Genomic DNA, 27,925 nt, shown 5'->3' with positions numbered 1-27,925 from the left:
GACATTTTTCACTGCTAGGTTCGAGTGCCCATCATACAGCCTGTCTGTCGCCCAGCAGGCACTCAACCTTTAAAAGTTAAGTTTGCAAGTTTGATTATCATGGGTTTGTTCTAGGGTCTGATCTCCCCTCGGTGCACGGGCAAAATTCAGCTTTGGCCTTGCTCAGTCGAAGACTAAATTCTCCCCTCCCTCGAGAGGAGCCCAGTCCGGGTTTATTGTGAGCTTTCAGCACTGTGAGCGAGATCCCAGCGAGTGACGAGGGTGACGCCCCTCCCTCGCCAGCCCCAGCCACACCTCTGGCCTCCGCGGGGCGTCCTTAGCAACGCGCGCTTTCATTCCCTGCCCCGCCCAGTTCGTTCCGCGCCGCGCCGGGCGCGAGGCGGTGGCGGTCTTTGCGCCTGCGCGCGGCCGCAACCGCCTGTCAGCTCTCCTCCCCGCCCCTCCCTCCCCCTTCCCCTCTCCCCCTCCTCCTCTGCCTCCTAGCGCGAGACACCAATATGGAGCCTGAAGAGCTACCGTGGCCCGGCGAGCTCGAGGAGGAGGAGGAGGAGGAGGAGGAGGAGGAGACGGAAGAGGCGGAGGAGCGGGCGAACCTGGACTCTGACGAGGTAGTGATGGTGGAGGAGGTGGAGGAGGAGGAGAGGCGGGAGCTGGATTCGGACTTTAACTACGAGAGCCAGCCTCGGGAGCGTACGGACGAAGAGGACGACGAGGAGGCCAAGGCCTGGCTGCAGGCGCACCCCGAAGGTGCTTTGCCTCCGTCGTCGCTCTCGAGGCACCGCTACTCGGAGGACGAGCGGACCGGCCTGGAGAAGGTGAGCCGGGCCGGGGAGAGATGGGGGGGCCGTCGGGCAGGGTGACGGGGCGTCTTCGCGCGCTCAGCCTGCTCTCTGCGCCGCTGCCTCCTGCTCGCTGCCGGTCGCGGTGCCGGACAAATAATAAGCGCGCTTTTAAAGGCTTGTAGGGGCCGTCTCGCGTCCTGGGCCTCCACTTTTTCCCAGGTTCTGGCTGACTACGCCAAGTCTCCCATTCTTTATGGCAAAGACCTCTCTTGTTCCCCGCTCTCTGTGGGTCCCGGGCCTTTTGAATTACACCAGCTGTTCCCAGAGTCCGTATTCCTAGCGGGTGTAGGTTAAGCCGGCTGGAGGGGAAAAGGGCGTTTGTAGGAGTGGAGAGAGTGGTTCTCCAGGGACTCTCTTGGGGAGACAGATTAGTATGCCTGAAGGGCAGGACTCTCCTTGAGGGACTGCTGTGGATTATGGACACTACATGATTAGTCTCCAGAGGCTCCTCACCTGTTTTACTTCTCCGGACCCTTGTTTGTAGCAATAAAGGGGAGTCCCCCGTAGGTAGCAGAAGGCTTATGCTGCAGCTCCAGTGTGGAAAACTAGAAAGTACAAGGTAGTACACAAGGGAGAAAGAGTTGATTTTATGGTCGGCTCCTGAAGACCATTTTGAAAATAACTACATTTAATTCATTAGCTTTTCAGGGAGGAAAAAAAAAAAAAGGTTTGCTGTTCAGTTTGAATATCAAATCATCAGACATTTATTAAGTTTCTGTTTTGTGCAGGGCACGTCGTAGGGACCAAAAGAAGCCTAGTGTTTATTGTCTAGGACTGCTCCATAGACAAGATATAAACTGTGCAGAGTGAACAAAGTACAAGTGAAAAGACAGAGAAGAGACTTTATAGACCTGTGCTGTTCAACACAGCCATCACTAGCCACATGTGGCTCTTTACATCTTATTTAGTTAAAATTAAATAAAATTAAAAATTCAGTGCCTCTGTTGTACTAACCACTTTTTAAGTGCTCAGTAGCCACACTTGACTAGTGGCATTATTGGACAGTGCAGATATAGAATAGTTCTATCATCACAGAAAGTTCTTTTGGACTTAAATCCTATGGACTGTTGATCATTAAAGAGTAATAGTTATTGTTTTGCCTGGTAAGTATTCTGTTGGGCACTTAATTCATTGAGCATTCACCATGGGCATTCACAGTGTCATGCTGGATGCTAAGGAATCTTGGTGAACCCAAACATTTTTTTTTAACCTCTGCCTTTCTAGTGTTCAGGTAAGAAGAAGGCAGACAAAATTTAGTTGGCCACATAAATAAGAGTAAAACTGATATGTGCTAATATACTTTGAAAGCATACGGTAAGGGAATCTGACCTTGTTAGCGAAGCTGGCGAAAGCTTCCCTGAGGAAGTTCTGATAGAGCTAAGGTCTGACGAAAAAGGTTAACTAGCCAAAGGGAAGAGAAAATCTCCCAGTTGAGGGAAAGGCACATGGAAAGGTGCTGTTGGAGAGAACATGGCATTTCCAGGGAACCAAAGGCCAATATGGATAAAGGCTTTATCTCTGGAGCTTTGGAACTGTTTAAATGGAATTGTTAAATTTGGGAAATGTTTAAAACATTTTCAATGATAAGATGTGTGTTTCAAAAAGACCACTTTGTAGCAGAGTGGAGAACAGCTTTGACAGCAGGATGGGGTGGGAAGTAGCAGTAAGTCAGGGATGCTAATTATTAAGCCACTGCAGCATTGCCAGGCAAAAGTTGATAATATTTTGGAACAGGAAAGTGTTGGTGGATATAGAAAAAAGTAGACTGATTCAAGAAATATTTAAGAGGTAGGGGCGCCTGGGTGGCTCAGTTGCTTAAGCGTTTGCCTTCAGCCCAGGTCATGATCTCCAGGTCCTGGCATTGAGCCTGGTGTCGGGGGAAATTCCTGCTTAGCAGGGAGTCTGCTTCTCTCTCCCTCCCTCCCTCCCCCTCTGCTCCTCCTCTCTGCTCATTCTCGTTCTCTCTAACAAATTAAAAATATATATATTTAAGAGGTGAAATCATCACATTTATACATTAATTTTACATTATTACTACACTAATGATTAAATGTGGAACATGAAGGCAACAGTGTGTCTGGGTGTTAGATTGTTCAATGAATGGTTGTGTCAAATACTGAGATATGGCCAGGTTAATGGTGGGAGCGATGAAGAGAGGGGCTGATGGGATTGGCTGAGATGAGTGTTAAGATTATAAGATTGGTTCTGGAGATAAGAGGAGAAGTCTAGGTTTGGAAATTTCAAGTTGTAAGTTATCTGCATATAGACCATAATTAAAGCCATGCTTATGGGTGAGGTCTCCTAACTTACTTTGTTCTATGACTTCTTGTTTAAATAACTATTAGTATTTTAAATTTACATCGCTAAGCCTAGAGGAAGAGCATATTAAGCCACTTTAACTTTTATTAGAGCCAATGTGAAAAATTATTATCCTATTTTTTTCCCCCTTGGTTAAATGATTTTATTTAAAAGGCACTTACCACAGGAAAACAGCACCATAATTCCACCTAATTGAACTCTAAATCTAAAATAAAGCAATGTAAGAGAAGGAATGATTCAAGACAAATGATCAAATCAAATAGTTTATTTATTTAAATTTATTTAAATTAAATTAATTAACATATAGTACATTATCAGTTTCAGAGGTATAGTTCAGTGATTCATCAGTCTTATATAACACCCAGTGCTCATTACATCACTGGCCCTCCGTAATATCCATCACCCAATTACCCTATCCCTTCACCTCCCTCCCCTCCAGCAACCCTCATTTTGTTTCCTATGATTAAGAATCTCTTACGGTTTGTCTCCCTATTATCCCATTTAACAGTAATCTATGTGTAATAAAAACCTTGCTTCTTAGAGCCCAGTGTTTTGTCCCCCCATAAGTGTGGTTTTTGTTTGTTTTGTTTTTGTTTTGTTTTTAAGAGAAATGAGATATATTTTCCCTGTTTACCTTGGAGAATACATGAAGGTGTTCTGTAGTAAAGATAGTTTTAAGATGATATAAAGAGTATTAAGATTTTTTTGCTTTAGTTCACTGACATTAAAATTTACTGGCATAAGTTGGAAAGTGTTTAAAGGAGAAATTTTAATATGTGTCTTTCTAGACATTTATGTACTATAAAATCTTATTTTTTTAAAGATTTCTCTATTAATTTGAGAGTGAGAGTGCATTTGAGAGAGAGAGGATGGAAGAGCGTGCTCACGCAAGTGCCTGGAGGGACAGAGGGAGAGGGAGAGAGTCTTAGACTCCACACTGAGCATGGAGCCTGACCTGGGGCTTGATCTCAGGATCCTGAGATCATGATCTGAGCTGAAACCAAGAGTCCTTCCATTGCTTAACCAACTGCACCATTTAAAGATAAGAGACTATGGACTCTGAGAAACAAACTAAGGGTTCTAGAGGGGAGTGGGGGTGGGAGGATGGGTTAGCCTGGTGATGGGTATTAAAGAGGGCACATTCTGCATGGAGCACTGGGTGTTATATGCAAACAATGAATCATGGAACACTGCATCAAACGCTAATGATGTAATGTATGGTGATTAACATAACATAATAAAAAAAAAAGATGAGTTTGTTGTGTAGTATTTAAGGCAGTGTATTAAAAGGATGAGACCAAATGATAGGAAACATTAATTTCATTCAGTCTAGTCTCAAGTTAAATGACAAAATAGTAAGAATTTGCTTCACTCATGTTATCTCTTACTAGATCATAAGGATGTACTAATGGTAACGTATAAGGTAGTGATTAAGTTTGTAGTACTGTTCCTGAGACTGAGCTAAGGCACGGGACTGAGTAAGTTCAGAGCAAAATGTGCCCAGCCTTACAACCAAGTCTTTTTAAGAGTTCAGGGAAGTGAGTGGTTCAGAGCCTTTACTGTGTTGGCCTTAACGCTGGTCCCTGCAGACCATTCAACATGGATCATTTCAAACACCTCTCCTTAAAATTCCTGAATTTAAATTTCTGAGCTGTGCTAGGGAAAATAATTTGGTTATGTGGATTGGTATTACCAGAAATTCTTGGTCTCCAACTTTTTCTTTCTTTTTTTTTTTTTTAAAGATTTTATTTATTTATTTATTTGAGAGAGAGAAAGCATGAGATGGGGGAGGGTCAGAGGGAGAAGCAGACTCCCCACTGAGCAGGGAGCCTGATGCGGGACTCAATCCTGGGACTCCAGGATCATGACCTGAGCCAAAGGCAGTCGCTTAACCAGCTGAGCCACCCAGGCACCCCTTTGGTCTCTAACTTTTAACTGTGTCATCAACAGTGTTTGGAAATCTTTGTATGTTTCTTCCTTCAGCTTCTTACACATCTTCACTCTTTTATCTTCTAGCCTTTGCGGGTGGTTCAACACCCTCCCATCAGGTTATCATTTCATAGAAGAAGAGAATACAGGCCTGAACCCCTTCTTCACCTTTCTACCCCATCTCCAAATTTGTCCACAGTGTATACTTTATCTTTTTTGAACTGTTAATACAAATTTTAGTCAATATTAAATCCTTTCTTGTTTTCCTAGGATAAAAACTATGCCGTAGTGTGTTTTTCTCTTACGGAATTGCTGGGTTTTAGTTGCAGATATTTTATAAATGATTATGGTTTTAAGTGTAAAAAAATTGTTTTCTTAACCTGTCTTTGTCAAATTTAGCATCAATATTATACCATTTTCATACAAAGTACTGGAAGGATTTTTATTTTTCTATGCCTTGAAACAGTTTGAGTAATGTAAGAATTTTTCTTGCATGTTTGAAAAATAATCACTAATGAAACTGCTTTGCCTTTGGGTTCCTTTTAGGGTTTGGTTTATATAGACTCACTTTTCTTGGTTAATTTTGGTCATTTATGATTTTTGTAGAAAATTATTTCAGCAAGAATTTCCTGTTAATTATAATGGGAGTGCTACACAGTATTCCTTACTTTTTCCATTGCATCTGTAGTTATTTCCATTTCTCATTCTTGATTTTATGTGATTATGTTTTGTTTTTCTCTTGATCTAAGGATTTATTTATTTTGCTTTTTTATTCATTGAAGGAAACAGCTCTTGGATTTAAGTTTAATTCTATTGCTTTTCATCATTTAATACATGAATTTCAGTTTTCATCTTTTACTGTTTCCCTATATTTTTATTTTACTTGAATGCTTTCTTTAAATGCTTAATTGGCTTATTTAAAAACATTTTCAGCAGGTTTATTGAGATATAATTCATATATTATACAATTTATCCTTAATTTAAAGTACATAATTCAGTGGTTTTCAGTATATTAATAGATATGTGCAACCATCATTACAGTCAATTTTAGAACATTTTTGTCATCTCAAAAAATACCCCCAAGCCCTGGACATTTTAGGTATCCCCTCATCTTCCATTCCCCTAATCAACTGTTAATCTAATCAACTTTTTTTCTCTCTTTAGATTTGCTTGTTCTGGGCATTTAATATAAAAGGAATAATATGTCTTTTTTGACTAGCTTCTTTCACTTAGCATGTTTTTGGGAAACATCCATGTATATAGCATGGATCAGTACTTTATTCCTTTTTGTGGCTGAATAATATTCCATTGTATGGATATATTTTATTTGTTCATTCATCAATTGATGAATATTTGTTTTTTTTCTACCTTTTGGCTATTATGAATAATGTTGTAAACATTTGTGTACAAGTTTTTGCATACATGTTTTCATTTCTGTTGGGTGTATATCTAGGAGTGGAATTGCTGGACATGTGGTTTAACCTTTGAGGAACTGCCAGACTGTTTCCCAAAATGGCTGCACTATTTTACATTCCTACAACCAGTGTATGAAGGTTCCAATTTCTTTACGTCTTTGTCAGCACTTATCTAACTTTTTTTTTTAAGATTTTATTTATTTATTTGTCAGAGAGAAAGAGAGAGAGAGAGAGAACAAGCAGGGGGAGCAGCAGGCAGAGGGAGAAGCAGGCTCCCTGCTGAGCAAGGAGCCTGATGCGGGAGTTGATCCCAGGACCCTGGGATCATGACCTGAGCTGAAAGCAGATGGTTAACCCACTGAGCCACCCAGGTGTCCCTGACTTTTTTTTTTTTTTTTTTTTAAGATTTTATTTATTTGAGAGAGAGAGAGAGGGAGAGTGTGTGCAAGTGAGCGCACGAACAGTGGGGAGGGGCAGAGGGAGAGGGAGAAGCAGACTCCCTGCTGAGCAGGGAGCCAGTTGGGGGGGTGGCCCATCCCAGGACCCTGAGATCATGACCTGAGCAGAAGGCAGATACTCAACCACCTGAGCCACCCAGGTGCTGCATAATTATCTGACTTTTAGACTGTAGCCATCCTGGTGGATGTGACATGGTATCTCATTGTGGTTTTGATTTGCATTTCCCTGATGGCTTATGACACTTAGCATCTTTTCTTGTGCTTATTGGCCATTTGTATATCTTCTTTGGCAAAATGTCCATTTAGGTCCTTTGTTCATTTTTATTTCAGTCATTTGTCTATTTGCTGTTGAGTTATAAGAATTCCTTATATAGTCTTCATATTTTCCACAATGTGAATTTAAAATTCCCTTATAAGGTGTCTGATTTGCAGTATTTTCTCCCAGTCTGTGGGTTGTCTTTTCACATTCTTGATAGTGTTCTTCGAAGCACAGAAGTTTTTATTTTTGATGAAGTCTAATTTATCTTTTTGTTGTTGTTGTCGTTGTTTATCCTGTCTTAGAAACTTGCTGAATGTGAAGTCATAAAAATTTACCCCTGTGTTTTCTCTAAGTTTTATAGCTTTTGCTCTTACATTTAGATTTTTTATCAGTTTTGAGTTATTTTTGTATGTGGTGTGAGGAAAGTGTTCAGCTTCATTCTTTGATGTTGCTACTCAGTTGTCCCAGCACCATTTGTTGAAGATGCTATTCTTTCCAATTGAAAGGTCTTAGGACGCTTGTTGAAAATCAGTTGGCAGTTGATGTATGGGTTTATTTCTGGACTCTCAATTCTATTCCATTATCCCATATGTCCAACTTTATGCCGTGGTACACTTTTTTGATTACCATTGCTTTGTAGTAAGTTTTGAAATGAGGATGTGTGAGTCCTCCAACTTTGTTCTTCTTTTTCAAGATTTTTTGGCTCTTCTAGGTCCCTTGCAGTTCTATATGAATTTTAGGATCAGTTTGTCAATTTCAACAAAGAAGCCAGCTGGTATTTTGATAGGAATTGCATTGAATCTATAGATCAGTTTGGGAGTATTGCCATCTTAGCAACATTTGGTCTTCTGATCCATGAACATAGGATATCTTTCCATTTATTTAGATCTTTTGAAAATAAATTCAGTACTGTTTTGTACTTTACAGGGTATAAGTTTAACACTTTTTTCCTTAAATTCTAAGTTTTTTATTCTTTTTGGTGCTATTGTAAGTATAATTTTTTTTTAAATTTCATTTTTGGATTGTTCATTGCAAGTGTATAAAAAGACAATTGATTTTTGTATGTTCATTTTGTCTCCTGCAATTTTGCTGAACTCGTTTATTAGTCCTAATAGATTGTTACTGTACTTCATAGGATTTTCTATATATAAGACCATGTTAGATGTGAATACATACAGTTTCATTTTTCTTTTCCAATCTGAATGCTTTTTATTTTTTCTTGCCTAATTTCCTTGGATAGAATTTCCAGCATAATGTTGAATAGAATTAGTAAAAATGGATATCCTCGTCTTATTCCTGAGCTTGGGGGGAAAGCATCCAATTTTTTCACTGAAAGTAGGATGTTAGTTGTAGGTTTTTCATAGGTTCCCTTATCAGACTGATGAAATTTCTTTCTATTCCTAGTTTATGGAGTATTGTTTATCATGAAAGGTATTAGATTTTGTCAAATTATTCTATTATTTGGTATATTAATTGATATTAGATTGTTAAGCCAAGCATGCATTCTGGGGATAATTTACTTCATCATGGTGTGTAAATATTTTACATGTAGTAAGATACGGGAACATACACACACACACACACACACACACTAATTTACTAGTATTTTTTATTTTATTTATTTATTTATTTATTTAAAAAAAATTTTTTTTTTTATTTGCGAGAGAGAGAATGAGAGAGAGCACGAGAGGGAGGGGCAGACTCCCTGCTGAGCAGGGAGCCCGATGTGGGACTCGATCCCGGGACTCCAGGATCATGACCTGAGCCAAAGGCAGTCGCTTAACCATCTGAGCCACCCAGGCGCCCATTTTACTAGTATTTTTTAAAAGAATTTTTGCATCTGTAGTCCCAAGATAATGGTCTATAGTTTTTTTGTGATGTTTTTGTCTGGCTTAGTATCCAGGTAATACTGGCTTCATAAAATGAGTTGAAAGTGTTCTTTCTGTTTGTTAAGGATTGGCATTATTAATTTTTTGACTGTTTAATAGATTATACCATATTGGTCTGGGCTTTTCTTTTGGGGAAGTATTTTAATGACTAATTGACTCTCTTTCCTTGCTATATGTCTCTTCAGATTTTCTATTTCTTCTTGGATCAGTTTCAGTAATTTGTGTTTTCTAGGTGTTTGTCCATTTCTTCCAGGTTTTCAAATTTCTTAACATGCAGTTTTTCATAGTATTTCCTTATAATTATTTGTATTTCTGTAAGATTGGTAATGAAGTTCCCCTTTAATTTCTGATTTTAAGTGATACGAGTACTGTCTTTTTTTCTTGGTGAGTCTGGCTAAAGGATTTTCAATTTTGGGAATATTTTCAAAGACCCAACTTCTGGTTTCATTGATTTTTCATTATTCTCTTATTTCATTTCTTTCTTTTCTTTTTTAAAGATTTTTATTTATTTGTCAGAGAGAGAGAGCGAGCACAAGCGGGGAGTGGCAGAGGGAGAGGCAGAAGCAGGCTCGCCGCTGAGAAAGGAGCCCCATGTGGGACTCGATCCCAGGACCCCATGGACCATGACCTGAGCCGAAGGCAGATGCTTAACCAACCCAGCCACCCAAGTGTCCCTATTTCATTTATTTCTATTTAAGTCTTATTTTCTTCCTTCTGTTTTCTTTGGGTTTAAGTTTCTCTTTTTTAGTTTAAGGTGCATGGGTAGGCTATTGATTGAGATCTTTGTTCTGTTTGTAATGTACACATTTGTAGCTATAAATTTCCCTCTCAGCACTGCTTTAGCTGCAATCCGTAATTTTGGTATGTAGTATTTTTGTTATCATCTCAAAATATTTGAAAATTCTCTTTGCAAGTTCTTTTTTTTTGACCTGTTGCTTATTTAAGAGTCTGTTGCTTAATTTCCACCCATTTGTGAATTTACTCAATTTCCTTTTGTTACCAATTTTTTTTTTTAAGATATTATTTATTTATTCGTAAGAGACAGAGAGAGAGAGAGAGGCAGAGGGAGAAGCAGGCTCCCCGCTGAGCAGGGAGCCCGATGCAGGACTCGATCCCAGGATCCTGGGATCGTGACCTGAACCGAAGGCACATGCTTAACCATCTGAGCCACCCAGGCGCCCCTTTTGTTACCAATTTCTGCCTTTATTCTGTTTTATTTGGAGAATAAACTTCTCATGTTTTCTTTTTTTTTTTTTTTGAGATTTTTTTTTTTTTAATTTATTTATTTGACAGAGAGACACAGTGAGAGAGGGAACACAAGCAGGGGGAGTAGGAGAGGGAGAAGCAGGCTTCCCACGGAGCAGGGAGCCCAGTGCGGGGCTCAATCCCAGGACCCTGGGATCATGACCTGAGCTGAAGGCAGACACTTAACGACTTGAGCCACCCAGGCGCCCCTCATGTTTTCAATTATTAAAAAATTTTGAGGCTTGTTTTATGGCCCAACATATGGTCTGTCCTGGAGAATGTTCCATGGGTGCTTGAGAGGAATGCGTATTCTGCTGCTCTGGGAGGGAAATGTTCTATTATATTTGTAGATCTATTTTGTTTATGGTGGCATTCACATTTTATATTTCCTTGTTGGTCTTTTGTCAAGGTGGCTATCTTTTCTTTTTTTTTTTTAAAGATTTTATTTATTTATTCATGAGAGACAGAGAGAGAGAGAGGCAGAGGAGAAGCAGGCTCCCAAGGACCAGGGAGCCCGATGCAGGACTCGATCCCAGGACCCTGGGATCACGACCTGAGCTGAAGGCAGACGCTTAACCATCTGAGCCACCCAGGCGCCCCTATCCTTTCTTTAAAGTAGACTTTTGGGAGCAGTTTTTTCCAGAAAAATTAGGCAGAAAATACAGAATTCCTGTATATTCCCTCCCCCTCCCCATTTTTCCTATTATTAACATCTCATACTAGTGTGGTACATTTGTTACAATTAGTAAGCCAATATCGATACATTATTTTTAATTAACGTCCATAGTTTATATTTGGGTTCACTCTTGATATGTTCTATGGATTTTGACAAATGTATAATGTCATATATCCACTATTACAGTATCGTACACGATAGTTTCACTGCTCTAAAAATCCCGTGCTGTACTACTTCATCCTTCTCTCTCTTCCTCTGAAACCCTAGTAATGACTGATATTTTTACTGTCTCCATAGTTTTTGCCTTTTCCAGAAAATCATGTAGTTAGAATCATACAGGGGACGCCTGGGTGGCTCAGATGGTTAAGCATCTGCCTTCGGCTCAGGTCATGATCCCAGGGTCCTGGGATCGAGCCCCACATCGGGCTCTGTGCTCAGCAGGGAACCTGCTTCTCTCTCTCCCTCTGCCTGCCTGTCTGCCTACTTGTGATCTCTCTCTCTCTCTGTCAAATAAATAAAATAAAATAAATTAAAAAAAAATCATACAGTATGTAGCCTTTTCAGAATGACTTCTTTCACCGAGCAATATGCATTTAAGTTTCCTCCATGTCTTTTTACAGTTTGATAGCTCATTTTTTTTCTCCTTGACTTTTTTTTTATTGTGGTAAAATATAACATAAAATTTACCATTTTAACCATTTTTAAGTGGCATTACACATTTATTGTGTAACCACCACCATCATCCATCTCCAGAACTTTTTTTATCTTCCCAAACTGAAATTTCAACATCTCTGCCATATCCGAGTCTGGTTCTCATGCTTGCTCTGTCCCATCAAACGGTTTTTGTTTGTTTTTGCCTTTTAGTATGTCTTTTAATTTTTTGTTCAAAGTCAGATATTTACTAAATGAATATGATATGAAAGGAACTGAAGTAAATAGGCCTTCAGTGTGAAGTTTTTTTTATAAGATTTTATTTATTTACTTGAGAGAGAGAGAATGAGAGATAGAGAGCACAAGAGGGAAGAGGGTCAGAGGGAGAAGCGGACTCCCCGCTGAGCAGGGAGCCCGATGTGGGACTCAATCCCGGGACTCGAGGATCATGACCTGAGCCGAAGGCAGTCGCCCAACCAGCTGAGCCACCCAGGCACCCTAGTGTGAAGTTTTATATTTATCTGGCTAGAGGTAAGATTTTTACTGTTTGCTGTAGCTTTACGTGTTAGAGGCTAAAATTTCCTCTGGTGAACTTGTTTTTGTCTTCTCTGTTATCTTTGGGTTTCTCTAAGGATTTATTCTTTTTTTTTTTTTTTAAGATTTTATTTATTTATTTGAGAGAGAGAGAGAGAATGAGAGACAGAGAGCATGAGAGGGAGGAGGGTCAGAGGGAGAAGCAGACTCCCTGCCAAGCAGGGAGCCCGATGCGGGACTCGATCCGGGGACTCCAGGATCATGACCTGAGCCGAAGGCAGTCGCTTAACCAACTGAGCCACCCAGGCGCCCACTAAGGATTTATTCTTAAATAAGATCTGAAATGTGCTTTCAGTTCTATTTCCCTATTATTATCAGGAGCCCGATTGATGCAGTAAGGTGTGTGTGTGGGGGAAGTGTTCTGTAGTCCTATTATTAGGTCTCAGTCTCCCCTCTCCCCCTGGCTGTGATTTTCACTGGGGTTTTCATTGTCTGCCTCTTAAGTGAGACAGGAAGGCTAAAAGGGGGCTGGAGTTGGGTATTTCTTTATGCCCATGTTGAAGGCCAGAGCAAGCTGGAGTTAGTTATTTCCCTTCCCCTAGGTCTCTTAGTCTCTGGTAGAACCCAAGTGCGTCAGGCTCTGGTAAAAATAGTTTCTTCTGAGGGCAGGTCTTATTAAGAACAGAACAGAATGCTCTGGTGTATTTCAAACTGGCTACTTTTCGCCTCCCCCTGCAGATTCGGTTCTAGACCATTACAATAAATTGAATATTGCAGTAAAGCAAGTTGAAAGGAATTTTTTGTTTGCTCAGTGCACATAAAAGTTATGTTTACATTATACTCTAGTCTGTTATGCGTGCAATAGCATTATGTCTAAAACAACAATGTATACACCTTAATTAAATACTTTATTGCTAAAAAATGCTAACCATCATCTGAGCTTCTAGCAAGTTGTAATCTTTGCTGGTAGAGAGTTTTGCCATGATGTTGGTAAGTGCTGACTGATCAGGGTGGTGGTTGCTTAAGGCTGGTGTGATTGTGGCTATTTCTTAAAATAAGACAACAATGAAGTTTGCGACATTGATTGTTGGTTTCATGAACGATTTCTCTGTAGTATGTGATGGTATTTGATAGCATTTTACCCACAGTAGAACTTTTTTTTTAAAGGTTTATTTATTTTGAGAGAGAGAGAGGGAGAGAGAGAGAAGGGGGAGGGGCAGAGCGAAAGGGGGAGAGAGAACCTCAAGTAGATTTCTTGCTGAGTGCAGATCCCAATTCGGGGTTCCATCTCATGACCCTGAGATCATGACCTGAGCGAAATCAAGAGTTGAATGCTTAACCAACTGAGCCACCCAGGCGCTCCTCCACAGTAGAATTTCTTTCGGAATTGAAGTCAGTCCTCTCAAACCCTTGCCATTACAAGGTTATATAATATTTTAAGTCCTTTGTTGTCATTCCAACAATCTTCACAGCATTGTCACAAAGAGTAGATTCCATCTCAAGAATTTTCTTTTCCTGTTCATAAGAATCAACTCCTCATCCATTAAAGTTTTATCATGAGATTGTAGCAATTTGGTCACATCTTCAGGCTCTACTTCTAATTCTAGTTCTTTGACTATTTACATCCTATCTGCAGTTACTTCTTCCACTGGTCTTGAATCCTCACAGTCATGCATGAGGGTTGGAGTTAGCTTCTTTCAAACTTCTGTTCATGTTAATAATTTGACCTCTTCCCGTGAATCATGAATGTTCTTAATGTCATCTAGAATGATGAATCCTTTCCAGAAGGTTTTTAATTTAGTTTTCCCAGATCCATCAGAGGAATCTCTATCTATGGCAGCTATAGTCTTATGAAATGTGTTTCTTTAATAATAAGACTTGAAGGTCCAAATGATTCCTTGATCCATGGGCTGCAGAATGGATGTTGTGCTAGTAGGCATGAAAACAACATTAGTCTTATTGTACATCTTCATCAAGGGTCTTGGGTGAGCAAGTGCGATGTCAATGAGTGGTAATATTTCGAAAGGAATCTTTTTTTTTTTTCCTGAGCAGTAAGTGTCAATAGTGGGCTTAAAATATTTATTAAATCATGTTGTAAGTAGATGTACTGTCATCCAGGCTTTGTGTTTTCACTTATAGAGTCCAGGCAGAGTAGATTTAGCATAATTCTTTTTTTTTTTTTAAGATTTGATTTATTTATTTGTCAGAGAGAGGGAGAGAGAGAGAGAGTGTACAAGCAGGGGGAGTGGCAGGCAGAGGGAGAAGTAGGCTCCCTGCCGAGGAAGGAGCCTGATGTGGGACCCAATCCCAGGACTCTGGGATCATGACCTGAGCCGAAGGCAGACACTTAACCGACTGAGCCACCCAGGCATCCCAGATTTAGCATAATTGTTAAAGGCCCTAGGATTTTCAGAATGATAAATGAGTATTGGCTTCAACTTAAAGTCACCAGCTGCATTAGTCCCTAACAAGAGTCAGCCAGTCCTTTGAAGCTTTGAAGCCAGGTGTTGACTTCTTTCTAGCTATGAAAGTCCTAGATAGCATCTTTTCCAACATAAGGCTGTTTTGTCTACATTGAAAATCTGCTGTTTAGTATAGCTACCTTCATTAATTATCTTAGCTAGGTCTTCTGGATAACTTGCTGCACCTTCTACATCAGAACTTGCTGCTTTACCTTACACTTTTGTTATGGAGATGGCTTTTTTCCTTAAATCTCATGAGCCATCCTCTGCTAGTGTCAGACTTTTCTGCAGCATTGTCACCTCTCTCAGCCTTCATTCAATTGAAGAGTTAAGGCCTTGCTGTGGATCAGGCTTTGGCTTATGGGAATGCTAGATTGTATGCTAAGAGTGTGTTTAGTTTTGTAAGAAACTGTCGAACTGTCTTCCAAAGTGACTGTACCATATTGCATTCCCATCATCATTCAGTAATGAATCAGAGTTCCTGTTACTCTGTACTCTGAGCAACATTTGGTGTTGTCAGTGTTTGGGATTTTGGCCATTCTAGTAGGTGTATAGTGATGATCTCATTATTTTAACTTACAGTTCCCTAATGATAATATAATGTTGAGCATCTTCTCATGTTCTTGTTTTCCAGAAGTATATCTCTTTTGATGAAGTATCTATTTACATCTATTGACCATTTTCTAATTGGGTTGTTTGTTTTTTGTATCATTGAATTTTAAGGGTTGTGTATTTTGGTTTATAGTCCTTTATCAGATGTCTTTTACAAATATTTTTTCCTAGTCTGTGGCTTGTCTTTTCATTCTTTTGACATTGTCTTTCATAGAACAGGTTTTTAGTTTTAATGAGTCTGATTTATTAATTATTTCTTTCAAGGATTGTTCCTTTGGTGTTGTACCTAAAAATTCATCATCATACCCAAGATCATCTAGGTTTTCTCCTATATTATCTTCTATGAGTTTTATAGTTTTCATAATTTCCCAGTTTGCGTTTACATCTATGATTGATTTTGAGTTAAATTTTGTGAAGCATGTAAAATTGCTATCTAGATTCATTTTTTTGCTTGCGGATGTCTAGTTGTTCCAGCACCATTTGTTAAAAAGACTGTCTTTGCTCCATTATATTGCCTTTGTTCCTCTGTCAAAGATTAGTTGACTATATTTATCTGGGTCTATTTATGGGCTTTGTTGTGTTATGGTGATCTATTTGTTCTTTTGCCAATGCTACACTGTCTTTTTTTTTTTTTTTAAGATTTTATTTATTTATTTGACAGAGAGAGACAGGGATAGAGGGAACACAAGAAGGGGGCGTGGGAGAGGAAGAAGCAGGCTCCCCGTGGAGCACGGAGCCGGATGTGGGACTCGATTCCAGGACCCTGGGATCATGACCTGAGCTGAAGGCAGATGCTTAACGACTGAGCCACCCAGGCGCCCAATACTACACGGTCTTGATTGCTATAGCTTTATAGTGAGTCATGAAGTCAGGTAGTATCAGCTCTCCCACTTTGTCTTTAATTTTGTGTTGGCTGTTCTGGGTCTTTTGCCTTTCCTTAAAAACTTTAAATCAGTTTGTCAATACCTACAACATAATTTGCCTAGAATTTTGATTGTGATTGGAATTGTGTTGAATCTATACATCATGTTGAGAGGAATTGACATATTGACAGTATTGAGTCTTCCAAACCATGGACATGGTAATTAGTTCCTCCTTGATTTCTTTCATCAGAGTTTTATAGTTTGCCTCATATAGATTTTGTACATATTTGGTTAAATTTATACCTAAGTGCTTTAATTTGGGGGGGTGCTAGTGTAAATGGTATTGTGTTTTAAATTTCAGATTCCAGTTGTTCATTGTTGGTATATAGGAAAGTAAATGACTTTTGCTCTGTTTTTTTAATGTCCAAGAATCATTCATAGGGGACACCTTGGTGGCTCAGTTGGTTAAGCAGCTGTCTTTGGCTCGGGTCATGATCCTGGGGTCCTGGGATTGAGTCCTGCATTGGGCTCCCCGCTCAGCAGGGAGCCTGCTTCTCCCTCTGCCTGCCACTCTTTCTGCTTGTGCTCTCTCTCTGACAAATAAATAAAATCTTTAAAAAAAATCATTTATAGAATATCCAGTTTTTTGAAAATGGAGTATTGGAGTCTAATTATTGTTGAATTGTCCATTTTTCCTTCATTTCTTTCAGTTTTTACTGGGGGCTCTGATGTTAGGTGCATATGGATTTTTAATATGCATTCTTGGTAGATTGACTTTTATCATTGTGAAATGTTCCTGTTTATCTTGAGTAATTTTTTTTGTTTCAATATGTTTTTTAAAAAATATTTTAAAATTTTAATTCCAGTATAGTTAATATACAGTATTACATCTGTTTTAGGTGTACAGTATAATGATTCAACAATTCTATACATTACTCAGTGCTCTTCATGATTAGTATGCTCTTAGTCCCCTTCCGCTATTTCATATACTATTTGTGGATGGTGTAAGAAAGTGGTCCAGTTTCATTCTTTTGCGTGTAGCTGTCCAGTTTTCCCAACACCATTTTTTTTTTTTAAAGATTTTTTTTTAAATTTATTTGAGAGAGAGACTGAGAGAGAGAGCATGAGAGGGGAGAGGGTCGGGAGGGTCAGAGGGAGAAGCAGACTCCCCGCCGAGCAGGGAGCCCGATGCGGGACTCGATCCAGGGACTCCAGGATCATGACCTGAGCCGAAGGCAGTCGCCCAACCAACTGAGCCACCCAGGTGCCCCTCCCAACACCATTTGTTGATATTCTTGCCTCCTTTGTCAAACATTAACTGATTATATAATCAATTTATATTTGTTATTAATATTATATTATTTCTTGGCTCTCTGTTTTGTTCCATTGATCTATGTATTGTTTTTTTTTGGTTGTTTTTTGTTTTTTGTTTTTTTTGGTGCCAGTACCATACTGTTTTGATTTTTATAGCTTTGCAGTATATCTTGAAATCTGGGATTGTGATACCTCCAGTTTTGTTCATCTTTTTCAAGATTGCTTTGGCTATTTGGAGTCTTTTGTGGTTCCATACAAATTTTAGGATTATTTGTTCTAGTCCTGTGAAAGATGTTGCTGGTATTTTGATGGGGAGTGCATTAAATCTGTAGATTTCTTTGGGTAGTATGGACATTTTAACAATACTGGTTCTTCTAATTCATGAGCATGGAATATCTTTCCATTTGTGTTGTCTTCAATTTCTTTCATCGGTGTTTTTTTTTTTTTTTTGACAGAGACAATGAGAGAGAGAACACAAGCAGGGGGAGTGGGAGAGAAAGAAGCTGGCTTCCCGCAGAGCAGGGAGCCCGATGCAGGGTTTGATCCCAGGACCCTGGGATTATGACGTGAGCCCAAGGCAGACACTTAACAACTGAGCCACCCAGGCGCCCCCAGTGTTTTATAGTTTTCAGAGTACCAAGTCTTTTACCTCCTTGGTTAAATTTATTCTTTTTTTTTTTTCTAATAAAGATTTATTTATTTATTTGAGAGAGCGAGAATGAGAGAGAATACATGAGAGCGGGGAGGGTCAGAGGGAGAAGCAGGCTCCTCGCTGAGCAGGGAGCCTGATGCGGGACTCGATCCCGGGACTCCAGGATCATGACCTGAGCTGAAGGCAGTTGCTTAACCCAACTGAGCCACCCAGGCGCCCCGGTTAAATTTATTCTTAAGCATTTTATTATGTTTTAATATGTTTCATCTTGATATTACTATAGCCACTTTACCTCTTTTTTGATTATTTGCATAGTAAATCTTTTTTATCTATCCTTTAATTTTCAGCCTGTTTGTCTTTTTGGGCCTAAAGTGTGTCTCCTATAGACAGCATACAGTTGAATCTTCTTTTTCATGCAGTCTAACACAACATATGCCTTTGATTGGATTATTTAGTTCACTCACATTTAGTGTTATTGATATGTTTGGATTTATTTCTATTTAACTTTTTATTTTCTATATGTCTCATGTCTGTTTTGTTCCTTTAGTCCTTCTTATATTGCCACCTTTTATGTTAAGTAGATAATTTTCTCTTATTTTATTCTAATTTTTAAAATTATAATTCTTGAGTTATTTTTAGGGCTTACAGTATGCATATTAAGTTATCAGAATCTGCTTCAGATTCATTAGGACTTAGTTCCAATAACATATAGAAACTTTATGCCCATATAGGTCCATTCTCTATCCCTTTTTAATCCTATTACTGCGAGGCATAGGTCTGTATGTTACATACCAGCAATACATTGTTATATTTAAAACTTCATAAAGTCTTAGGTTTTTTGGGGCGCCTGAGTGGCTCAGTCAGTTAAGCGTCTGCCTTCAGCTCAGGTCATCATCCCAGGGCCCTGGGATCGAGCCCTGCATTGGGCTCCCTGCTCAGCAGAGAGCCTGCTTCTCCCTCTCCCTCTGCCTGCCATTCTGACTATCTGTGCTCTCTATCTCTCTGTCAAATAAATAAATAAGTAAAATCTTTAAAAAAATAACAATAATGGCTAACATTTAAAAAAAAATCTTAGGTTTTTTTGAAGAATTTGGCAGAAGGGAGAATAACAATTATATATTTGTAGAGATTGATATATTAACCTTATTTTCCCTTTTTTACACTCATTTCTTCCCTTTTGAGTTATTATCTGGTGTCATTTCCTTATTACATTGTGACTCTATTCCTGTTATCTCCTTTGTGCTGTCATTATCGAATGTATTTCTATGTTATAGCCCAACAATACAATTATATATATATATTGTTTCATACAGTTGCTTTTTATTTTTATTTTTTTTAAGATTTTATTTATTTATGTGAGACAGAGAGAGCACAAGTGGGGAGGATCAGAGGGAGAGGGAGAAGCAGATTCCCCACTGAGCAGGGAATCTGACACAGGACTGTCCCAGGACCCTGAGATCATGATCTGAGCCGAAGGCAGACTCCCAGCTGATTGAGCCACTCAGGTGCCCCTACAGTTGCTTTTTTAAATCAGTGAAAGGAAGAAGGGAAAAGAAATACGCAGTTATACTGTCTTTTGCAATTACCTGCAAAATTGCTTTGATTGGCTCATTTTGTTGTTTTCCATAAATTTGAATTACTCACTGGTGTCACTTGCTTTCATCCTGAAGAACTTCCCTTAGTAATTCCTGTAAAACCGGATTGTGATTAACAAATCTTCTGTTTCATCTGGGGCTTAAATTTTTTTTCTTTGTTTTTTTTTTTTTTTTTTACTTTTATTATTATTTATTTATTTTTAAGTTAACATATAATGTATTATTGGTTTTGTTGACTGTTTCCTTTGCTGTGCAAAAGCTTTTTATCTTGATGAAGTACCAATAATTCATTTTTGCCTTTGTTTCCCTTGCCTTTGGAGACGTGTCTAGCAAGAAGTTGCTGCGGTCGAGGTCAAGGGGTTGCTGCCTGTGTTCTCCACTAGGATTTTGGTGGATTCCTTTCTTACGTTTAGGTCTTTCATCCATTTTGAGTCTATTTTTGTGTATGGTGTAAGGAAATGGTCCAGTTTCGTTCTTCTGCATATGGCTCTCCAATTTTTCCCAACACCATTCGTTGAAGAGACTGTCTTTTTTCCACTGGATATTCTTTCTTGCCTTGTCAAAGATTCGTTGACCATAGAGTTGAGGGTCTGTTTCTGGGCTCTCTATTCTGTTCCTTTGATCTGTGTGTCTGCTTTTGTGCCAGTACCATGCTGTCTTGATGATGACAGCTTTGTAATAGAGCTTGAAGTCCGGGATTATGATGCCATCAGCTTTGGCTTTCTTTTTCATTATTCCTTTGGCTATTCAGGGTCTTTTCTGGTTCCATACAAATTTTAGGACTATTTGTTCCAGCTCTGTGAAGAAAGTTGATGGTATTTTGATAGGGATTGCATTGAATGTATAGATTGCTCTAGGTAGCATAGACATTTTCACAATATTTGTTCCAGTTCATGAACATGGAACGTTTTTCCATTTCTTTGCGTCTTCCTCAATTTTTCATGAGTGTTCTGTAGTTTTCTGAGTACAGATCCTTTGCCTCTTTGATTACATTTATTCCTAGATATTCTATGGTTTGGGGTGCAATTGTAAATGGGATTGACTCCTTAATTTCTCTTTCTTCTGTTTCATTGTTAGTGTATAGAAATGCAACTGAGTTCTAGCAATTTTGGAGTGGAGTCTTTTGAGTTTTCCACATAGACTATCATGTCATCTGTGAAGAGTGAGAGTTTGACTTCTTTCTTTGCCAATTTGGATGCCTTTTATTTCTTTTTGTTGTCTGATTACTGAGGCTAGGACTTCTAGTACTATGTTGAACAGCAGTGTTGATTGTGGACATCCCTGCTGTGCTCCTGACCTTAGGGGAAAAGCTCTGTTTTTCCCCACTGAGAATGTTATTTGCTGTGGGCTTTTTGTATATGGCTTTTATGATATTGAGGTATGTTCCCTCTACCCCTACACTGTGAAGAGTTTTAATCAAGGAAAGGTGCTGTACTTTGTCAAGTGCTTTTTCTGCATCTACTGAGAGGATTATATGGCTCTTGTTCTTTCTTTTATTAATGTAATGTATCACATTGATTGATTTGTGGATGTTGAACCACCCTTCCAGCCCAGGAATAAATCCCACTTGGTTGTGGTGAATAATCCTTTTAATGTACTGTTGGATCCTATTGGCTAGTATCTTGGTGAGAATTTTTTTTTTTTAAAGATTTTATTTATTTATTTGACAGAGAGAGAGTTAGCGAGAGCAGGAACACAAGCAGGGGGAGTGGGGGAGGGAGAAGCAGGCTTCCCGCGGAGCAGGGAGCCCGATGTGGGGCTCGATCCCAGGACCCTGGGATCATGACCTGAGCTGAAGGTAGATGCTTAATGGCTGAGCCACCCAGGCGCCCCAGTGAGAATTTTTGCATCCATGTTCATCATAGAAATTGGTTTGTAATTCTCCTTTTTTCGTGGGATCTTTGTCTGGTTTTGGGATCAAGGTAATGCTGGACTCATGGAAAGAGTTTGGAAGTTTTCCTTCCATTTTGATTTTTTGGAACAGCTTCAGAATTAATTCTTCTTTAAATGTTTGTTAGAATTCCCTTGGGAAGCCATCTGCCCTGGGCTCTTGTTTTTTGAGATTTTTGATTACTGCTTCAATTTCCTTGCCGGTTATGAGTCTGTTCAGGTTTTCTTTTTCTTCCTGTTTCAGTTTGGGTAGTTTATACGTCTGTAGGAATGCATCCATTTCTTCCAGATTGCCTAATTTGTTGGCATATCCTTGCTCATAATATGTTCTTATAATTGTTTGTATTTCTTCTGTGTTGTTGGTTGTGATCCCTCTTTCATTTATAATTTTTTTTTTTAAATTTGGGTCCTTTTTCTTTTCTTTTTGATAAGTCTCGCCAGGGGTTTATCAGTCTTATTAATTCTTTCAAAAACCAGCTTCTAGTTTCATTGATCTGTTCTACTGTTCTTTTGGTTTCTGTTTCATTGATTTCTACTCTAATCTTTATTATTTCTCTTCTCCTCCTGGGTTTAGGCTTTATTTGCTCTTCTTTTTCCAGCTCCTTTAGTTGTTGGGTTAAGTTTTGTATTTGAGACTTTTCTTGTTTCTTGAGAAAGGCTTGTATTGCTGTATACTTCCCTCTTAGGACCACTTTTCCTGCATCCCAAAGATTTTGAACAGTTGTGTTTTCATTTTCATTGTTTCCATGAATTTTTAAAATTCTTCTTTAATTTCCTGGTTGACCCATTCATTCTTTAGTAGGATGCTCTTTAGTTTCCATGTATTTGAGTTCTTTCCAAATTTCCTCTTGTGATTGAGTTCAGGTTTCAAAGCATTGTGGTCTGAAAATATGCAGGGAATGATCCCAATCTTTTGGTACCGGTTGAGACCTGATTTGATCCAGGATATGATCTATTCTGGAGAATGTTCCGTGTGCACTAGAGAAGAATGTGTATTCTGTTGCTTTAGGATGGAATGCTCTGAATATTTCTGTGAAGTTCATCTGGTCCAGTGTGTCACTCAAAGCCCTTGTTTCCTTGTTGATCTTCTGCTTAGATGATCTATTGCAGTGAGTAGGGTGTTAAAGTCCCCTATTATTATTCTATCAGTGTGTTTCTTTTGCTTTTGTTATTAATTGGTTTATATAATTGGCTGCTCCCATTTAGGGGCATAAATATTTACAATTGTTAGATCTTCTTCTTGGATACACCCTTTAATTATGATATAGCGTTCTTCCTCATCTTTTATTACAGTCTTTGGCTTAAAATCTAATTTGTCTGATATAAGGATAGCTACCCCAGCTTTCTTTTGATGTCCATTAGCATGGTAAATGGTTTTCCACCATCTCACTTTCAATCTGGAGGTGTCTTTGGGTCTAAAATGAGTCTCTTGCAGACAGGATATTGATGAGTCTTGTTTTTTATCCAGTCTGATACCCTGTGTCTTTTGATTGGGGCTTTTAGCCCATTTACATTCAGAGTAACTATTGAAATATATGAATTTAGTGCCATTGTATTACATTTAAAGTCACTGTTTCTGTATATTGTCTCTGTTCCTTTCTGGTCTTTGTTACTTTTGGGCTCTCTCTTTGCTTAAAGGATCCCCTTTAATATTTCTTGCAGGGCAGGTTTAGTGGTCACAAATTATTTTATTTTATTTTTTTCATTACATCATGTGCCCTCCTTTATTAACATATAATGTATTATTTGTTTCATGAGTACAGGTCTGTGATTCATCAGTCTTACACAATACACAGTGCTCACCACAACATATACTCTCCCCAATGTCCATCACCTAGCCACCCTGTTCCCCCCAGCCCCCTCCGCTCGAGCAACCCTCAGTTTGTTTCCCGAGATTAAGAGTCTCATGTGGTTTCTCTCTCTCTCTGGTTTCATCTTATTTCATTTTTTCTTCTCTTCCCCTCTGATCTTCTGCTTGTTTCTCATATTCCACATATCAGTGAGATCATATGATAATTGCCTTTCTCTGACTTATTTTGCTTAGCATAATACCCTCTAGTTCTATTCACGTTGTTGGTATTTTTTTTGATGGCTGCGTAATATTCCATTGTATATATATACACCACATCTTTATCCATTCATCTGTCGATGGACATCTGGGTTCTTTCCATAGTTTGGCTATTGTGGACATTGTTGCTATAAACATTGGGGTGCAGGTGCCCCTTTGGATTACTACATTTGTATCTTTGGGGTAAATCCCTAGTAGTGCAATTGCTGGGTCATAGGGTAGTTCTGTTTTCAGCTTTTTGAGGAATCTCCGTACTGTTTTCCTAAGTGGCTGCACCAGCTTGCATTCCCACACAAATTCTTTTAGTTTCTGTTTGTCCTGGAAGCTTTTTATCTCTCTTTCTATTTTGAATGACTCCTAGCTGGATAAAGTATTCTTGGATGCATATTTTTCTCATTTAGCACCCTGAGTATATCATGCCAGTCCTTTCTGGCCTGGCACATCTCTGTGGATAGGTCTGCTGCCAGTCTGATGTTTCTACCCTTGTAGGTTCTTGTCCTAAGCTGCTTTCAGGATTTTCTCTTTGTCTCTGAGATTTGCATGTTTCACTATTATATGTCAGGGTGTTGAGCTATTTTTATTGATGTTGAGGGGGGTTCTCGGTGCCTCCTGGAGTTGAATGCCTGTTTCCTTCCCCAGGTTAGGGAAGTTCTCTGCTATAATTTTTTCCAATATACCTCCTACCCCCTCCTTTTCTCTTCTTCTGGGATCCCAATTCTAGTATTATTTTGCTTTATGGTATCACTTATCTCTCGAATTCTACCTTCATGATCCAGTAGTTGTTTATCTTTTTCTCAGCTTCTTTATTCTCCATCATTTGGTCTTCTATATCACTAATTCTTCTGCCTCATTTATCCTAGCAGTTAGAGCCTCCATTTTTTATTGCATCTCATTAATAGCCTTTTTGATTTTGACTTGATTAGATTTTAGTTCTTTTGTTTCTCCAGAAAGGGATTCTCTGTGTCTTCTATGCTTTTTCCAAGCCCAGGTAGTATCTTTTTTTTTTGTTGTTGTTGTTAAAGATTTTATTTATTTGACAGAGAGAGACATGGCGAGAGAGGGAACACAAGCAGGGGGAGCGGGAGAGGGAGAAGCAGACTTCCTGTGGGATAGGGAGCCCAATGCGGGGCTCGATCCCAGGACCCTGGGGTCATGACCTGTGCCGAAGGCAGATGCTTAATGACTGAGCCACCCAGGCGCCCCCCAGGTGGTATCTTTATAATCATTATTCTGAACTCTAGTTCTGACATCTTACTTATATCTGTACCGATTAGGTCCCTGGCAGTCAGTACTGCCTCTTGTTCTCTTTTTTGAGGTGAGTTTTTTCCATCTTATCATTCTGTCTTGTAGAAAGTGGACTCATTTCTATTTGTAGAGTTGCAGCTATTCTTTTTTTAGATCTCTGGTTGAGTTTGCAGGTGTTCAGAATGATATGATAGCTATCTAGCTGAATTCCTGGGACCAGACGAAACTAAGGTCTCCTACTCCTCCACCGTCTTGGACTATCTCTTGCTTTTTTTTTTTTTTTTTTTAATGTATGCCTTTACAGCTGTAAATTTCCCTTTAGCACTGCTTTTGGCATCCCATAAGTTCTGGTATTTTGTATCTTCATATTCATTTGTGTCAAAGTTTTTTTTATTTTCCCTTGTTTGACCTATTGGTTTTTTAAAGAGTGTGGTGTTTAATTTCCATATATTTGTGGAAATTTCCAGTTTTTTCTGTGCTCTTGATTTCTGGTTTCATTCCATTGTGATTGGAAAAGACACTGTATGTCAGTCTTCTTGAGTTTGTTAAGACTTTTGTGGCCTAACATGTTCTAGCCTAAAGAATGTTCCATATGTACTTGAAAAAAATGTATATTCTGCTGTGTTTAGGTGGATTGTTCTGTATATATGTGTTAGGTCCAGTTGTTGTATAGTGTTATTCAGTTCCTCTATTTTCTTATTGTTCTTCTGTATGGTAGTTTTATGCATTATTGAAAGTTAGGTATGGAAGTCTTTTAATATATTGTGTTGCTGTGTATTTTTTCTCCAAGTCTTTTCTTTTTTTTAGAGATTTTATTTATTATTTGACAGAGACACAGCGAGAGAGGGAACACAAGCAGCGGGAGTGGGAGAGGGAGAAGCAGGCCTCCCGCGGAGCAGGGAGCCCGATGTGGCGCTTGATCCCATGACCCTGGGATCATGACCTGAGCCGAAGGCAGACGCCTAGCGACTGAGCCACCCAGGCGCCCCTCTCCAAGTCTTCAAAAATTTGCCTCATTGATTTGGGAGCTCTGGGGTTGTGTGCATAAATAGTTGTAATTGCTTTATCTTCTTGGTGATTTGACCCTTTTATGATTTTAATCTTTTTCGTCTGAATTTGTAATAGGTACTCCTGTGCCCTTTTGGTTACTATTTGCATGGAATATCCTTTTCCATCCTTTTACTTTCAGCCTATATGTGTCCTTAGATCTTAAGTGTTTATCTCATAGGCAGCTTATATTTGGAAGACTACTAACCTTTAATATTAAAAACTTATTCTGGGAAGGGCTCTTTCAAACTGTTAATTTATACCAAAAAACATTTAATCTCAGATGAAGAGCTGAAGACACCTGCTTAGTTTTGAAGCATTAATCTTAAGAATCTTCAATTATTTGGGTTATATTCAGAGGCAATAGTGGGAAAGTTGATCAAACATATAGGAATGTGTTAGAAATTAGTTTTCTTGATGACGTCTAAACAGATAGGTGATAAAAATAGGAAGTCTGGGGAATGGATTTCTTTTAACATTTAATTTTAATAAGAGGTTTTCTTTTAACATTTAATTTTAATTTTCAGGTTTTCTTTAAACTGATAAAAGTGAGGGGTAATGTTCGTTTTATCATACATTGGGTTAGTTCTCAAAGTGCTAGTTTCTTAATATTTTATCATTCATTAGTTTCCTATAGATATTCTAATGAATTGAACTCTCTTTTTTTTATAAGCTGTTGTGAAGCAGCTCTTTTCAAAGGCAAGACCCCTTGGTCCACAACCAGCATTATTTAGCTGCAGTGACTAGCCATTTTGAACATTTATGTTGGCGTTCTTTCCTGGAGGGCTCAAAGAAGGCTGTGCCAGAACATTGGCTGTATTTTTACATATTTAAGGATTTCAGATTGCCGGACTGCATTTGAAAAACGTCTTGGAAGAATTGATATCTTAGAAATCTCTTTAGTTATTGAATAGATTTTAAATAAGCTGGCCTTTCTGTGACCAAAAACATATTTTTATAAGTTCCCTCTGTAAAAATGTTTTGTTAGTGTAGTAACAGTGTTTTAAATCTGGAAAAAATCTGATGGCCTTGGATTTCCTTCAGAGGCTCTTTCACATTTGTGGTTATTAATATTTTGTTAGCATTCGTCTTTTCTTGGCTTTAACTGCCTGTTTTACTTTTATAACTTCCCTTTTAATGGACATTGTGGGTTTATATCTTTGAGGATCTGAGATACTCATTTTAAAGTTTTTTGAAAGTATAGTTTGTAATTGCATTTCTAGTAGGAGTGTTTTTTTGTTTTCTCTTTTGATGTATCCTTCACTACCTGGTGTTTTGTGGTTGTCTTTACTTTGCTCCTTGTGGCTGCTTTTTTAAAAAAGAGGTCTTATATTGAAGCTTTGGATTTTTATTATCCAGGAATATTGGAGAAAATCTCAGGAACCAGTCCCTGAACCAGTGGGTGACTTGACCCAGCTCATTTTTGTTTGATTGCCTTGGATCTTTTCCATTTGCATTGCTTCAGCCTTGAGCTGTAGTCACAGCTTTTATTGCTGCCTTTCACAGTTGAGGGAGCCCTGCTCCAACCCCTGACCTCACAGAATGAGCCTGATGTTTGTTCCCACTGTCCCCACTATGAGTTGATTTTAGTCCCTATTATTAGAGTTCATTTCTTAGGTGTCTCAAATAGTAAGATTTTAAAATAAGTAACTTGCTTTTTTCTGCTTGCTTTTATTTCTTGAGGTTAAGGAACTGCCATGGTTTATTGGAAAGTACGTTGAGTTCTAACTGGATAACCTTAAGACTCTTTTAATTTTTTTAAAGATTTATTTATTTGAGAGAGAGAGAGAGAGAGCATGCATGCACGAGGGCAACCTGAGGGGTGGGCAGAGGGAGAGAGAGAATCCCAAGCAGACCCTGCACTAAGCACAGAGCCTTACACCAGACTGGATCTTACGACCCCGAGGTCATGACCTGAGCTGAAAGGAAGAGTCGGATTCTTAACCAACTGAGTCACCCA

The 27,925-nt window shown here is 38.8% G+C and overlaps 1 protein-coding gene across 7 annotated transcripts in view; it reads left to right on the top strand.

The window, feature by feature from the left end:
- Positions 1–482: 482 nt before the first annotated feature.
- ALMS1 (ALMS1 centrosome and basal body associated protein) overlaps positions 483–27,925 on the top strand; it is a 216,706-nt gene continuing 189,263 nt past the window's right edge. For all 7 annotated transcript variants that reach the window (XR_010405594.1, XR_010405592.1, XR_010405593.1 and 4 more), the window contains exon 1: positions 483–815. Coding sequence is in view for 4 of the 7 variants with exons in the window: in XM_064572311.1 (XP_064428381.1) it covers positions 498–815 (318 nt within the window). In the remaining 3 variants the exon portion in view is untranslated. The remainder of the gene's footprint in view (positions 816–27,925) is intronic.

Source organism: Mirounga angustirostris, unplaced genomic scaffold (genome assembly GCF_029215605.1).
Source record: "Mirounga angustirostris isolate CCGP_5_RB_7025 unplaced genomic scaffold, mMirAng1.0.hap1 SCAF_10, whole genome shotgun sequence".
NCBI lineage: Eukaryota > Metazoa > Chordata > Mammalia > Carnivora > Phocidae > Mirounga > Mirounga angustirostris.
This window is presented reverse-complemented; position numbering and strand designations above follow the sequence as displayed.